Source organism: Sciurus carolinensis, chromosome 3, assembly GCF_902686445.1.
Source record: "Sciurus carolinensis chromosome 3, mSciCar1.2, whole genome shotgun sequence".
Lineage (NCBI taxonomy): Eukaryota > Metazoa > Chordata > Mammalia > Rodentia > Sciuridae > Sciurus > Sciurus carolinensis.
In genome coordinates, this window is record NC_062215.1 from 174,327,955 (window position 1) to 174,343,257 (window position 15,303).

Consider the following 15,303-nt stretch of genomic DNA (forward strand, 5'->3'; position numbering starts at 1 on the left):
TGGGCCCAAAGCCCAAAGGGATGCAGAACCAGGTGCCCCTTTACAGTGGGACCTTGCGGGCAACAGTGAAGCCCATGGCTCTGAGTTCTGCCACTTCCTTTTTAGACAGAGAGGCTGAACTTTCTTTCAGGAAGTGGCCACCAGAGTCCCTGACTTTCTCAGCCACCCGAGAGCCCTACACCCTGTGAATCATAGTGTGTCCCTGGCAGTAGGCACCAAAGAGGGGACCCTCGGGTCTGAAGGCTCAGGGTCCTGGGTAAAAGCAAAGTGAATCACACCCCTTGGTTCACTGCCATTGGAGTTTGGGTTTTGGAAGTTTTGCCTGGAATTTCAGAGAGAATTCTGTCACTTTTCCACGTACTTTTTCATGGGAAAGAGAACTCGTACTGGCAGAAGAGCTCTCCACGGTGAGTTAAGGTAAGAACATCTTGCATCAGGCTGGGCCCTGTGTGCCCACTTTGATTTCTGCTTGACGTTGATTCTCAACTCTGCATTTTCAGTACTTGACTTTGTGTGATCATGTCCCTTGTGAGTTATTCCACCGAGGTGATAAGCAATGGGCCTGGCACTTAGAGTTCTGCTTTACCAAAAGGGTGGAATTGCCCCAGGTTGGACGGTTAAGGCCACTCTGGTCTCAGTAGAAAAATACACGTGCTGGGGGAAATGAGGTGGGAGGTAGATGTTGGGTGGGCTTGAAGGAACCTTTCTGTGTCTCTCCTGGTAATGTCATTGCCCCACAGGACATAAACTTCGTGAGAGAGAGGTCTTTCTCTCATCCAGTGTTGCTTCCATGGCATCTAGAACAGTCAGAGATGCTCAGCACACGTGATGAATGAATGAGCGGAAGGCTAGCTAGCTGAATGGAAGAATGATATTTTTCACATCAGTGTCCTAAGGGAAGTCTCTGACCATTCTAGAAAGATTGGAGTTCCTTTTCTGAGTTTCCATAGCACTTTAAGTTGAAATGCTTAATTCATAAAGTTGAAATATTTTGCCTATGTATCTGTATTCCCTGAGAGATGACAGACTCTGCCAATGTGGTGATTCTGCATCATTTCTTCCATTTACCCGCAGGCATTTGTGCAGTGCCTGATGCATAGTAGGTTCCCATTGAATAAAATCATATTGCTGTGGCAGGGCTGCAAATGTTTCTCACCTCGAGGAACAGACTTGTCAAGTGGATCAGACTATGACAAGTGCCCTTCTGCTTCTTCAGTGTTGACAATGCATTAATAAGTTCTTGCTCTCTGCTTTTTGTGAATTTTAAGGGAATAGCCACTCTTCAATTTTCAGCTGTTACTTGAATACTCTCTATACTTGTTTGAACCCACAAAATGTGCTGAGTGATTTGATGACTTACACTCTGGGATCATCAACCACTTCCTGATGTTACATAAAGAGGCACCAAACCATCTGTAAGTCTTGGTGCAGGGTATGTTATTTCCAGGAGGGTCTCCTTGAGACTTGACACTGGTCTTGGGCTACGTGGATTCTGACAGCTTTGATCACACAAGCTGAAGCCCCAGTCTTGTCCCACCTACTTTTGGCCCATCTCTTTTACTGCCTAGGGCTCTCCGTTTGCATGTGCTCCCTCTGATGGCACCCTTGCCCTTTGATCAAATTACTCTTTCTTCGGTTCCAGGTAGGGATTGGCATGTCACCCTTATAACCATTCTGAAAGAGCAAATGACCTATGTGACTTCCAGTTCTGCATCATTCAGAAATAATATTCAATGTTTTGAGACCAGCAATCCCAAAATCAAGACACAGACTAAATGGGAAACACATCAAGTCAGGGTAGGATAAAAGATCAATTAGATACTCAAGTTAGGTCACATGGGTAATAATCCCAACCAGAGAATGAGAACGTCAGTCTGATTCTTAGGTAGAGTTTGCTACTGCCCAAGATTCCTCGTTTTCTGTTAATTTATGTGAATCTGAGCCCATTGATGTGGATGGATTAAGTGGCCAAAGAGTTGGCGAAAAGGAAGGTAGGGACTTTACGGTTATGCCGAAAGGTTCTTTGACCACTGGAGCAACTCTCACTAGATGGGAGTGACACAGCCCTGCCTTTGTCGGGTCCACACCATGGGATTCATGTGTCCCAGCCATTATCCCTTATGGGAGGTCCACCTCCCTTCCCAGGACACCTTGCATCATGCACCTGCGTTGTCACCTGAATCTGCTCAATTGTAGTGCACGCTGAGAATCCCTTTAATGACTGACTGTCATCTGTCTGTGTTGGAGTGGCCTCTCCACACCCTGAATCCCGGTGACTTTGAGTCTGTTAGTTATTAGGATCTGGTCATGAACTTAGCCAGGGTCAAGACCTCGCTGACTGTGCTCTTCGACACTTGCAGGTCCTTCAGTCAGGTTCAGTGAGGTTCTCTCTTGACCATTTCCCTCCTGCAGGCATGGGATTCAAGCCCGCCTTTATCTCCTTCCCTCTCGTTTCCTAGCCAGCCTTTGGCACCATCGTCGGCCCTAGAGGGCCTCCTACCTGCTGTCTCTTCCTCTAACAGCCTCACTAAGCATCCTGGGGCCCTGGTTTTTTCCAGGAGGTTTCTTCTTCTAGCCCCATGTCTGTGCTGACTAGGATTCATCTCAACATCTCCTGCCTGGGCTTTCATGCAAGAGAAGGAAGGGTCCTCCAGATCCTCTTGGGAGAAAGAAATGAACTCTCCTTTCTCTAACCAAAGAGTTATAGTTTTCATACATTTTCTCCAACTTTAAGTTTTTTAAAATATGAAATTGGTCTGTTTTTGCCTTTTCTCTCATAAACTGTCCTAGTGTTAATTTCTGCTCCCCATTCTCAAGTCAATGAAGTAAAGTTTTTCAAGGACAGTGAGCTTATCTTATTCGTCTCTGCTGGCTCTGCATGGAGCACAGTGCCTGACACTGGGTAGGTGCACAATGCATGCTCCTTGAGTGAACAAATGAGCACATGAGCGAATGAGCGAGCAAGGATTGTATACATGGAGAAAATGGGACATGGGTGTGAATTGAATTCCAAATGACTCCATGATTTGTTCATTCAAATATGATATAATGATAGATAGCTGGGGTTTTCAAAGTTAGTAATATTCTTTGTCATCAATACTGAGAATGTAAGTAGCATTAGAAAAATACAAACTGTATTTACGAATTGAAAAATGGCATTAATAATAATAAGTATATTTTCTATTTGGGAAGTCTATTAAATAAAAAAGATAAATATAATGGTTGAACTTTAAAAAAATCACAAGGATAAGTATAAACAGCTATTTGCTCTCTAAGCATGATTCAGAATTCTATACTAATTCATAATCATCTAAGACAAATATAAATACTAATGAAAAAGACAAAAACTTTAGTAACTTGGCATAAATGGATTTTGCTATGGAGAAATGCAAGTCCATCGACATGGTAATAGAATTTGATATGATCGATGGGCTTATATTTCTTCCAAAGTAACTTTATAAATATATAGGCCTACTACAATTGGGAGAAATTGATTACATGGTAATTAAGTGAAAGTTCAAGTTCATAATGTAGTATGTGCCAGAAGTACTCAGAGAAGGCAAAGGTTAAGTTATTCCATGAATTTTCAGTTTCAATTTTAGTATTTATTTAAAATCATATAGTTTTTGGATCTGAAGAACAATTTTGCACAGCACATATAATCAAGTATATTATATACCATGTAAAGACACCTAATAAAGATAAAAACATGTAACCAAGCCATGCATATTACATGTACACTTCAAAACTAAGCCATGTATCTTACATTTGCACTTCAAAACTTAGTTTCTCATCTGTGAAACTAATCACAGGATATAAAAAATGTTAGTAAGAATAGCTATAATTAAATTATATTTTATTTTAGAAAGTTACAGCTGATGGTTTACAATAATCCCAACTGCTAACTCAGAGAGAGAAAACTAAAGAGCTTCATGAAATCTGCTGATTTCAACTTTTCTAAGACTTGCACCAATAAAACAACCTGGTTTATGGCTAAAGCTGGGTGTGTTCTGCTGAGACAGACAGGGCTTGTCTTATTGCTGTAGGTGGGGCCGCTATCTTAACTGTGCAGTGAATGAAAATGGCTGACTTTTGAGAGAAGCTGGCCAACTAGCAAATCAAACACATAGGCTATGATGTGTTGTATTGTAGGCTTTAATAATGCTAAGGTCCTACACAAGCAAATTAACTTTTAACTAGCTTAAAACTTGCCATAATGCAGCATTTTAAAAGCATCAGCATATTTCAAAGTAAATGCTACAAGATGAACTCAAGAGACAAACCAATGGCCCAAAGGCAACATCTTCCCTGCTTCTGGAATATAGTATTGGCAATGAATCACGTGCTCAGTAATGTACAGATTGATGTTCATTCTTTGTGGCTTATTGGCATCACATTGCCCTTGACATCTGGGAGAAAGGGAAGAAGGGAGAAAGATCAGATCACTCACAGGATTGAGGATTGGACAAACTCCATGATGTCAATCTGGTTCCTGTGGTTGTCCCAGCACTTGAATCCCTGCTGGGGGCACTTAGTATTTAAAATTCACTAATTGGTTGAATAAATATCTGTTGAGACAGCTTCTTTTGTTCCTTGACCTGTCCAATGCCAGTGCAGAAAACTCTGATGATTGTTTTATTTTAGCTAGAGTACTGTAATTTCTGATAAATTCATTACTTAAGTTTTTATTGAGATTCATGAAATTCACGAAATATGATAATTGTCATATATGTCGCTATTATAGTTAGTGTTGCACAATCTTTTTCTGAAATTCTGGAATGACCCCTACACCTTATTTTTATTTACTTATCTGTACATATAGTAAAGATTGAAACATGTCATTAGATTGTATCCTTTGTTCCTACAGATATCATGGTTAGTGATAAGGTATAACCACATACACTTATCATTAAATTGTAAGATGAAGAAACGCCATCACCATTGCTATCAGCTACCTTCTTTCCAGTATTTCCCTTTTGAATATTTCTTTATGTTCTAGGTTTGGTAAAGATGCAAGTGCATGTTACTTTTAGAGATGTGTTTTTAAATGTAAGTATTTTAGAGAAAGAAAGCATTCTATTAAAGCCAGAGAGTGACTCTTTTGAATAACCAATCTCATGAGCACTTAGAAGAATGTCTGTAGATCAAAATTTTGGTCAGAAAAAAGTGGAGAAGGAAGCTGGAGAATTTCCTTTCATGTGAAGAAGGCAGGTTAAGGCTTACAAAGTTAATTGTCTGGGGAGCCTCTCATTAGGGAAACGTGTAATTTTCCTGAATTCAGAAGTGACCAGAATTCCTAAGGAGGCTTTCTGATTTCACTCAGGCCTCCATGTCACCCTGTGAGCTCTTTCCAGATGATTGACAGTCATAGCTGATGTTTAGTAAATGCTTCCTCTTGATGTCGAGAATCTGGTGATAAGTAAAACCCATTCCCTCCCTTCCTTCCTTTTGAGAAGAACAAGAGAGGAAGTTGCCAAAGTTTTATGGACTGGAGTGATTTCCAAAATATCAAAGAAGAAAGGTCCTAGAACACAGCAAAATATAAGGAAAGGTCCTTAACGAGAAGGGGCATGTTTATTGCAGAAGAGGAGGAGATCTGATCCTCAGGGGAGGTTGTAAGAACATTCTGGAAGCATCTGCTTCTCTTCCTTGACCTTCTGCCAGTAACCCTGAGCACATGACATCACTTCTGTACTTCCTGGTCGGCTCATGAGTTCTGCCCATCAGCAATTACTCAGACACTTGCTCTGACCTTGGCGGCAGGCACTGCCTAATGGACCATAAACACCTAAAAATTAAAGAACCTCCTTCCTCTCAGAGATCATAGGTCTTTCTTCCTTCAGAAGTCCACATGTGGGTCCTGGGAGGAGTCTAGCTGAGCCCATGGGAAGCCACCCAGACACAGATGGCAGCTGGCAGCTGCTTCTCCCTGCTGTAGCAGTGCGCTTGTGCTGCATAACAAAAGTCAAAATGCTGGAGGCTTAGACAACGCTTCTCAGGGTGTGGGGGTTAGAAGTACAAGATAAGGTGTCCTCAGGTTGGTTTCTTCTGAGGTGTCTCTCCTTAGCTTGCAGGTGGCCACCACCTTCTGGTCTTTTCTCTCTGTGAAAGACATCCCAATGTCTGTCTTTTTATGTCCCAAACTCCTTTTCTTAGGCCACAAGGACATCAGATTGGATCAGGGATCATTAATAAAGTCATTTTACCTATTGACCTCTTTGAAGGTCCTATCTCTAAACACAGTCGTATTCTGAGGTGCTAGGGTTTAGGACTTCAACATAGGAGTTTTAGGGGGACATAACTTTGTGACACCCAGGATTTTTTTTTTTTTATGCAATTCACTTACCCAACCTTTGTGCTGTTGGGAAAAAAGGTTGAACAAACCACAAGAACAAAACATGACTTCAGACACCAGAAGAGTTGGGGTTGAAGTGGGACTTCTCTATCAACCCACCGCTCCCTCCTCGAGAGTTCTGTGTTCGCCTTCTCTCAGGAGGCAGGATGAGAACATGGCCTGCTCCCCTCTCTGCAGCCTGTTGGGAGGAGCCAGTGAAAGCACGCGTGGGCACCCTTCACAACTGTTAGGTGTAGGCTTGGTGCACCTGGCCCAGGGGCTTAGCGAGGGGCACCTAGAGTTGGACTGCCTGGTTCAGATTCTGGGATCACCACCTCAAGTTCATTGTCCTTGGCCAAGTTACTCCTTCCTCCATCCCCCAGTTTTGGGGAATATGGTAGTATTGACTTCACGGGCTGTTGGCATGGATTAAAGAGATCGGTACCTCCTAAGCCATCTCAAAGGATATGGTCAATCAGGCTGTCCTCGGTCATATCGAGCATCCGTCATCACCCTTCTCTTATGTTCCCTTCCAGTTCAACCCTGCTACCCACTTGGATTTTGTCTGAAGTGGGGTGTCTGTTCAGCAGGGTTGCCTTGTGGACTCTCCAAAGTGAGAGAAGTGGAAAATCCTCCCGGCTCAGTGACCCAGAGCCCAAGATCCAGAGACGAAGGTAGCGGTTACCTTCCAATCTGTCTCACTTGCCCTAAGTCCCCAGGATGCCCCTGCTGTTGACCAGGAGGGCATGGGATGGGGAGCTGCATGGACCTCCACAGTTCATAGTCTCCTGGAAACTGGGCTTGGAGCACATGTCCTCCTGAGAAGCCACTCGCACCGTCTTTTCATGCTGATGTAGAACCAAAGACCAATCAAACGAGAATAGGCAGATTCTTTACTCAGAGCTCATGTTTTGGCAGAGACTCGAGGGCAGGCAGAGGAGCGAGAAAGCTTTACAGCGGGAGAAAGGGAAGGCTTCAGGTGTGCCCTGACTGGAGGCTGCTGGCACGGGGAGGCTGCAGACAAGCTAAAGAGAAGGGGGACAGCCTAAGTGACTGGTTAGGGGAGCATATTTGACTTTCCCTGTTTAGTTCCGGGTGTGTTAAGTTTTTAGAACCCAAGGATGAAAAATGCAGGACAGAAATTAGGAGAAGTGTCAGTTAGTAATCAAGTCTTGACTCTTTGGGGTCAGTTTTTATAGGATTTATCATTTGGCTTCCTGGACTGTCATTAGAGATAGCAGTCTGACTTCCGGCAAGCCTGACAGCACAGATAAGGGGTTGGGTTCCTGGGTTGGTTGCTGCAGGTGGTAGGTCAGAGTTTTATTTTTGTGTATGGCCCATTCATTTCTACTTCTGTCTCTCTGCAAGGGGGGCATGTTGTCCTCAGGGTTTGCCCTGAGCAAGACTCTTAGGAGGCCAGATGGTGTGCTTTGTCACCTGCTACACAGGACTTTTGCAGAGAGTGGGGGTGGCTGGCTCTGATTTTGTCAGGGTGCTTGGAGATGTAATGTAATTCCTTGCTCCAGTGTCTTATCTCAAAGTGGAGTCTAAGTAATAGTTTGGATTAGAAGGAAGTAGGTGTTCCCCATTTTAGAAGTTCAGAAAGTGGTTCTAAGCACTATCACTAAATGGGATTAATATGTAGAAAGGGGAACTGACTACCCATGTAGTCAGTTGGCTGCCACAAGTTCCTGGTATGCAAATATAACTCCGGGAAGGAATGGATTTGGAGGCTGGGAGGTGCTGGATGTATGATCCTAAAGAAATCGCTGATCCTCCTGAGATCTCACAAATAAACTAAAGGTAATAAAACCTGCCTTTATTGATTTTGCAGATTTCCAACCCTCTTGAAGCTCAAGTGTCTGCTGTGCCAATTTTCCCTTTGCTGGGCCACCTGCTCTGCATGTCCAATACCACCCCGCACAGACGCACCTTGTCTTGGCTCTTCACCTCTGGCATGCGTTCCTCATTTTAAATGTGCAAGGTTACTTATTCTTCTTCCCTTATTTTGAGTAATGTCTTTATTAAAATCACAATAGGTACCACTTTGTATCCACTTGTATCCAAGTACTTCAAAATCTGATAATAAACTTGGGCAGCTGTAATCCCAGCTGCTCAGGAGGCTGATCCAGGAGGATCAAGTTCAAAGCCAGCCTCAGCAAAAGTGAGATGCTAAGCAACTCAGTGAGACCCCATCTCTAAATAAAATACAAAATAGGGCTGGGGATGTGACTTAGTGGTGGAGTGCCCGAGTGCAATCCCTTGTACCAAAAAAAAAAAAAAAAAAAAAATCTGATAAGAAGTGTGAATCTACAAGCTTCCTTTTTCTTCTTATTTTATTAGTGCATTAGAGTTATACGTAACAGTTGGGTTCATTTCGACAAGACATTACATGCATGAAATTTGCTTTATTCCATTTTGGTCCCCCCACCCCCATTTTCTCTTCACTCTTCCTTCTCACTCTTCTTCTACTCTACTAGTCTTCCTTTCACTCGTTTGTTTATTTTTGATTGGTGCTTTATAAATAAACATAAAGGCAGAATTCACTGTGGTGCACTGGTACATGCACATTGTGTAATTGTGTTAATTTCACTCCACATTTCCTTCCCTTTCCTGTCCTTCTCCATCTCCTTCTGTACCACTTATCTGCCCTATGTCTTTGTGATATCCAATCCCTCTCCCTTTCCTCCTTATTTTGCTCTCACTTCCACATATGAGAGAACACATTTGACCCTGGATTTTCTGAGTTTGGCTTATTTCATTAAGCATGGTGTTCTGAAATTCCATCCACTTACTGGCAAATTCCATAATTTCTTTTTTTTTTTAATTTGTTCTTTTAGTTATACATGACAGTAGACTGTATTTTGACATATTATACATATATGGTGTTTAACTTCCCAATCTTCTGGTTGTACATGATATGGAATTACATTTGTCATGTATTCATATATGTATATAGGAAAATAATGGCCAATTCATTCTACTATCTTTCCTATTCCCGATCTCCCTCCCTTCCCTTCATTCCTCTATGTTTAATCCAATGTACTTCTATTCTTCCTTACCACCCTCCATCTTAAAGAGAATATTTGGCCTTTGGATTTTTGGGGTTGGCTTATTTCACTTAGCATGATATTCTCCAGTTCCATTCATTTACCAGCAAATGCCATCCATAATCTCATTCTTTTTATGGCCAACTCATTGTGTATATATACTGCATTTTTTTTTAGGCTATTCATCTATTGATGGCATCTGGGCTAGTTCCATCAATTGGCTGTTGTGAATTGCACTGCTATAAGCATCGATGTGGCTGTGTCACTCTAGTATGCTGATTTTAGTTCTTTTGGATAAATACTGAGGAGTGGTATAGTGGGGGCATATGGTGGTTACATTCCTAGTTTTTTGAGGAATCTCTACCTTGCTTTCCAAAGTGGTCATATTAACTTACAGTCCCACCAGCAATGTAAGAGTATATGCTTTCCCCACATCCTCGCCAGCATTTGTTATTATTTGTATTCTTGATAACTGGCAAGGCTACTTCTCGCTCATGAAATAAGCTTTAACCCTTGGAATGGTATGCGGTCCTCCAAGTCTGTCCTGAGGGCCCTGAACAAGACTTCTGTCCCATAAAACCCAGTTACTCATCCCACCCTGAAGCATCAGGTGTGGTTCACCTTGGCTCTGCTGTTTCTCTTTGCCTGGATTCAGCATCGCTCCTCTCTCTCCTCACTCCTGTCCCTGTTTCTTGTTAGTTCTTATCCTTGAAAGGCCTGATTCAAGCCTCACGTCCTCCAGGAAGCCTTCTCTGACTTCTTCGGACCACAGTGATCACTTTTATTTTCACACTGGTCTTCTTGCTCATTTGGTGATTAAGTAAAGCTGAACATGATGTTCTTGGTGCACGCTATCTAATTAAATCGAAATCTGTGTCATGCACTGAACAATGAGTTCCAGGGGTCAGCGGCTCTTACTGTCTTATAACATCACCGTTCAGGGATATGCATTCCATGTTTCAGTGCTCAATAAGGGTTGGTTGAGAACAGTGGAAAACAATGAGTCCATTGGTCAGGGAGGAAGCATTAAGGAAGAAGCTTTTGATCAGAGCAGATGTGCAGTCTTCTGTTGAGTACCGAGGGGTTCTCATGTAAGATTGTTATTGAAAATCTGCCACTAAAAGAAAGCTCGACAGTCAATGGCTTTGAGGTTGACAGCCACCCTTACAGTTTCTATTCCTCTCTGTAGAACTGGAGAGAAGAGAACATAAATGCCTGGAGTTTATGAGCACGACAATGGCACCAAAGATCCATCAGCTCTGGGAATGGTCTCCATAGAAGGTGACGACACAATACCCAGCAAAAAGCAGCTCTGCCTCGGCGAGGGATCTCACACAGAGCTGTGGCATTTAGGTGCTCAGGAAGTTGGAGTAGGGGCATATCCGTTGTGGTAAGTCCTTTGGAAAATCAATTCGTTCTACCTCTTCGGGGAACATTTTATCTACTTTCAAGTCTAGAGAACAGAAAAAAAAAAAAACAATAGAAACCTCTTCAAGCTAGCTCAAATAACAGAGGGATGTCTTAGAGCCCAGAGATGGAACATTCAGGACATCTCCATGAAATCAGAAGTTCCAGAGAGAAGGCTGCACGAGCTTTCGTGGCCTCTCAAGGGCTCCATGGCTTCCTTTATCCCTGCTTCTTTCCCACCCGTCTCTCTGTCTCTTCTGCTTGCTCGTGCTACAACTCGAATAGCAGGCTAGCTACGTAACAGCGCTCCCAGGCCACATTCTTGTGTGCCTTGGGTCGGATTTTTAAAAGACAGACTCTGATTGACTCAGTGCAATCTACAGAATGGTTTTCAGTTGCTGTTATGGACCATGGGTGTCCCGACCCGCGGGACATCAACACGGGACCGCAAACCTGAGAGAGAAGGAATGAAGGGACAAGAGACGCAGGGAGAGGCAGCAAGACAGGAATTCTGATCAAGCTGCAAATTTTTATTGTTCACACAGGGGTATTTATACTGAGGGAAGGAGGGGTGTGACAAGGTGCAGGCTGGTTGGCTGTGTTCTTCTGCTGGGTTCCTGATAGGGTGCAAATTCGCGCCGGCCGGGAGGTGAGGTTCGCGCCGCCGGGAAGGTGAAGTTTGCGCCGGCGGGAAGGGAGGGGCGCTGCTGCTTATTGTAAAGATCAGAATGTTCTCAGAATAAGAACTTCTTGGTCCCTGACACATGGGAAAGGAGCAGGGCACCCAGGGCCCGAGGGCACATCACCTTGGGTGGGGTACAGGTGGGCAGGCCGCAGCTGCTATCTCCACCACAGGCTTCGCAGCAACAATAGTGATACGGCAGTTGGAGGGTTCCCCAGCCACCGCACAGTCTGCCATTCATTGCTCTTCATGCTTGAGAAGGTTTATTGAGGCTACTGTGTCTGCTTCGTCATTTGTCATCAACCGTGAAATTCCAGCACTTTCCTGGGTGCGCAGACTATCGACTTCCTCAAAATAGAAACAATATTCCTACAAATGGCGTCCAGTTGGCTGGTAAAGGACACTGGTATAGGAGAACCTGCAGAACCTGCATTTTGTCCTGCATTTGACTTGAGCTTCCTTGTAGTGATTGAGAGGGTCGGTTCTGGAGAGGGGCTCCCAAATCTGAACTCTGGCTCCAATAGGCAAAAGTCACATAGCCTTGAGGAGATGGCTGTGTGTTGGTCAATCTTCAATCACTGTAATGAATACGTGAGGTTGTCGACTGATAAATCACAATTTTAGAGGTTCCAGTCCATGACTGCTGGCCCCACTGCTTTGGGGCTGATGGTAAGCCAGCACGTCATGGACTGAGCATGGAGCAGAGAGAAACTGCTCACCTCCAGCCAGGAAGCTAGAGAGTGAGGAGGGGGCCTACAATCCCACATCCCCTTCAAGGCCATGTCCCCAGTGATGAAAGCTCTCCCACGAGGCCCCACCATCTCCCAGTAGGGTCATCCTGGGGACGAGGTCTTTAACACATGAGCGTTTCGGAGACATTCAAGATCCAAACCATAATTCTGAACCCTTCTGAGTCTTAGTTATCCCATTTGTCAAGAGTGCATTATAAAACTGCTTGCCGAGACATAAAACATCCCTGTGGTCCCTTTGGAATATACTCTGAGAATAGGTGTTAACCCCTAGAGAGGTCCGGCCAGTGTCACCCCTGATGGCCATGGTCACTGTTGACCTCCCTTTCGCGGAAGGCCCTGAATGGAGGGCTGCTCCACTGTTCCTCCAGTTCCTGCCCCAACTTCTTCCCAGATCTGGGCAGGGACTAGGTGTTAACTAGTGCTTAGTGGTTACTCCATTGACGTGATAATGGACTCTACGCTCCTACTTCAAGAAATTCTCACAATCCAAGAAAGAAAAGGGTGCAGAAAGCTTTAGAGCTTTAGACCTGGGCTGCAGCAGTTTGCTGAGTGCTCAGAACACATCTCTCAAACCTCCTTTTTGTATGACTTGCTCGTATGCCCCTCCCCCAATCAAAGAGAAGACTTGGGATGATTTCTCCTGTTTCTTCGATCCCTAGCAACACTCTCTGAAATTATCTTCCTCTGTCCCAAAGGAAAGGCAGTCTGTTCCTCAAGACCTTACACAGATGGGTGAGCTGGGGAGTCACACGAGAAGCCTCAGCACAGAGTCACTTATTCTTGTCCTTTTCCCCTCCAGGAGCTGAGCCAGCCCTGAAGACCATGAACGTGTCTTCTGAGCATTGCAACATATCAGACTGGCTGGGGCTGGAGGCCTCCGTGAAGGCCTCCGTGTATTTGGTTGCTTTCTCCTTCGCCACGTTCATCACTGTCCTCATTATCACAATAGTGTCACGGGATCTGAAACTGAGGAAAGAGGTCCGGTACATCCTCCTCTGCCACCACCTGCTGTGCATCTCCTCCTACTGTGGCCTGGGGGTTATTTTCCAAGGAATGCGGGCCTTGCAGACCCACAGCCCGCTGCTGATATGCTGGGCGGTGTTTGGGGCACAGCTAAGTGTTGGAGAAGGGATTCTCTTCACTTTGGCCCTGATGGCGCTCAACACTTACCTGGCCATTTGCTGGCCACTGAAATCTCTGTCCTTCACAGGTTCAGTTAAGTACAGGATTCTGGCTGGGACTTGGACGACCATACTACTCAAGAATGTGGGCTTATTCCTCATTGAGGTCACTAACTCTATCCCTGTTGCCGTTTTTAAATCGGAACCCCTTTGCCCGGTGACCTTGAATGGCATTCCGGCCAGAGCCACGGGCATGGTTTTCCTTTTCCTTCCTTTATTCATCATTCTTATAAGTTACTCTCTGATATTCCAAGAAGGGAAACGGGCTGGCCATTTCAATAGGTCAAACATCAAGGCAAGGAAAACCGTTCTTATTCATTTGGTGCAGATAAGTTTACACGTATTTCCAACTCTGATCATCATAGGTTTAGGGAAGAGGTGTGGGGTGTCTTTCTTTGCTCTAAATCTGGTGCTTTTTGGTGTCTTTGCATTTGCCCAGTGTTTTAACCCGCTGGTCTACGGGCTCCGGAACAGAGAGCTGAGGATCAGGTTGTACCGGGGCATGTGCTGTTGGCTGGGCTTTGGTCACACAAAGAGCAGCAGAGGGCCTGTTTAAACAAACTCAGCCACTTCGGATGGATGGCTCCAGTGCTAACGGACACAGCAGCAGGGGCCGGGGACCTGCCTTTGACGCAACCCCAAACTGGGATCTTTATTTGGTTATGCAAGTACTCTGAGTAAACCAAAGGTATCCATTTGGCCTGCAAACTCTGCCGCCACATCCACTCAACTGGCCTATGTGAAATCATTTCAGTGCCTTTAATTCTAGACTGAGTTCAGGGCCTCTGACAGCCTCCCTTCGGTGAATCCAGGCCTATGGGGTAGCTCTGAGGGAGACGTGGAAGGGCCCAGCAGCCAGGGCAAGATGGCAGGGAGGAGGTGGGGCAGGGCCAGAGCAGAGGAGCACAGAGAGGGACTTCTGAGGAGGCCATCTGCTGGACGGGACTGTGGGGACCCATTGGGACAGACACTTCTGTACTCATGCTCCTAAAAGGGGGACCCAGTAGAAAAAATAAAATAGACACATGAACAGAGGGGGCACCAGTCAATAATAGTGAGGAGCGAGTGGACGGGGAGGAGATAAGGAGAGGAGGAAATTCCAGCGACCATGAAAAACCAAGCCCAAACTCCCCGCTGGATTCCCAGCTCTGGGATCCCCTCTCTGGAGAAGCCTATCTCTGCATCTCTCTTGCTTTTACAATAAACTGACTTCTTGCTTGCTATCTCTGTCCTGTTCCTCAATTCCTTGCTGAACAGAGACAGTGAACCCAACTCCCCTAGACCAGGGCAGCTCTGCAGTCAACAGTCTCATTATCTTCTGCTCTGCCACGATCTGCATACTACCTCATGACACAGAATGGCTGTGAGTGCATCTGTCATTGCACTCACACTCCAGCTAATAAGGAGGAAGGAGGGGCAAAGAAAGGATTGGACCCTTCTTCTAAAGACACTTTATAGGGGTTCTACAAAACATCTTCTTGCTTCTAACTGGCCAAAACTTCGTCAAATGGCTATGCCTTGCTTTAAGAAAGGGTGGGAATAAGCTTTAGTTGGGAAGCAGTGTCCCCAGCTAAAAACTGGAGTTCTTTATACTATAAAAGGAGGGAAGAATAGGTATTGGAAGGCAAAATTGTTTTCATTTATTTTTTTCTGTACTGGGGATTGAACTCAGGGGGACTCAGTCACTGAGCCACATCTCCAGCCCTATTTTGTATTTTATTTAGAGACAGGGTCTCACTGGGTTGCTTAGTGCCTTGCTTTTGCTGAGGCTGGCTTTGAACTCGCAATCCTCCTGTCTCAGCCTCCCGAGCTGCTGGGATTATAGGCATGCGCCACAGTGCCCAGCATGTCCAGCACAAAATTGTTTTAAGGATCAACCAAAAAAAAAAAGACAATG

General features: G+C 44.8%; 1 protein-coding gene across 2 annotated transcripts; it reads left to right on the forward strand.

The window, feature by feature from the left end:
- The first annotated feature begins 223 nt into the window (after positions 1-223).
- LOC124980499 (olfactory receptor 10A7-like) lies at positions 224-15,121 on the forward strand. Of its 2 annotated transcripts, XM_047546107.1 has the most exons (4): positions 224-417; positions 8,169-8,318; positions 10,574-10,774; positions 13,025-15,121. In XM_047546107.1, the coding sequence occupies exon 4, from the start codon at positions 13,048-13,050 to the stop codon at positions 13,960-13,962; it is 915 nt and encodes a 304-aa protein (XP_047402063.1). In that variant the 5' UTR covers positions 224-417; positions 8,169-8,318; positions 10,574-10,774; positions 13,025-13,047; the 3' UTR covers positions 13,963-15,121. The 2 variants fall into 2 exon arrangements, with proteins under 2 accessions (XP_047402063.1, XP_047402062.1); XM_047546106.1 differs by lacking the exon at positions 8,169-8,318.
- Positions 15,122-15,303: the final 182 nt, after the last annotated feature.

Excerpts from the sequence above, each read along its gene's own strand:
- LOC124980499 (XM_047546107.1), top strand. The coding sequence starts at position 13,048 with ATGAACGTGTCTTCTGAGCATTGCAACATATCAGACTGGCTGGGGCTG.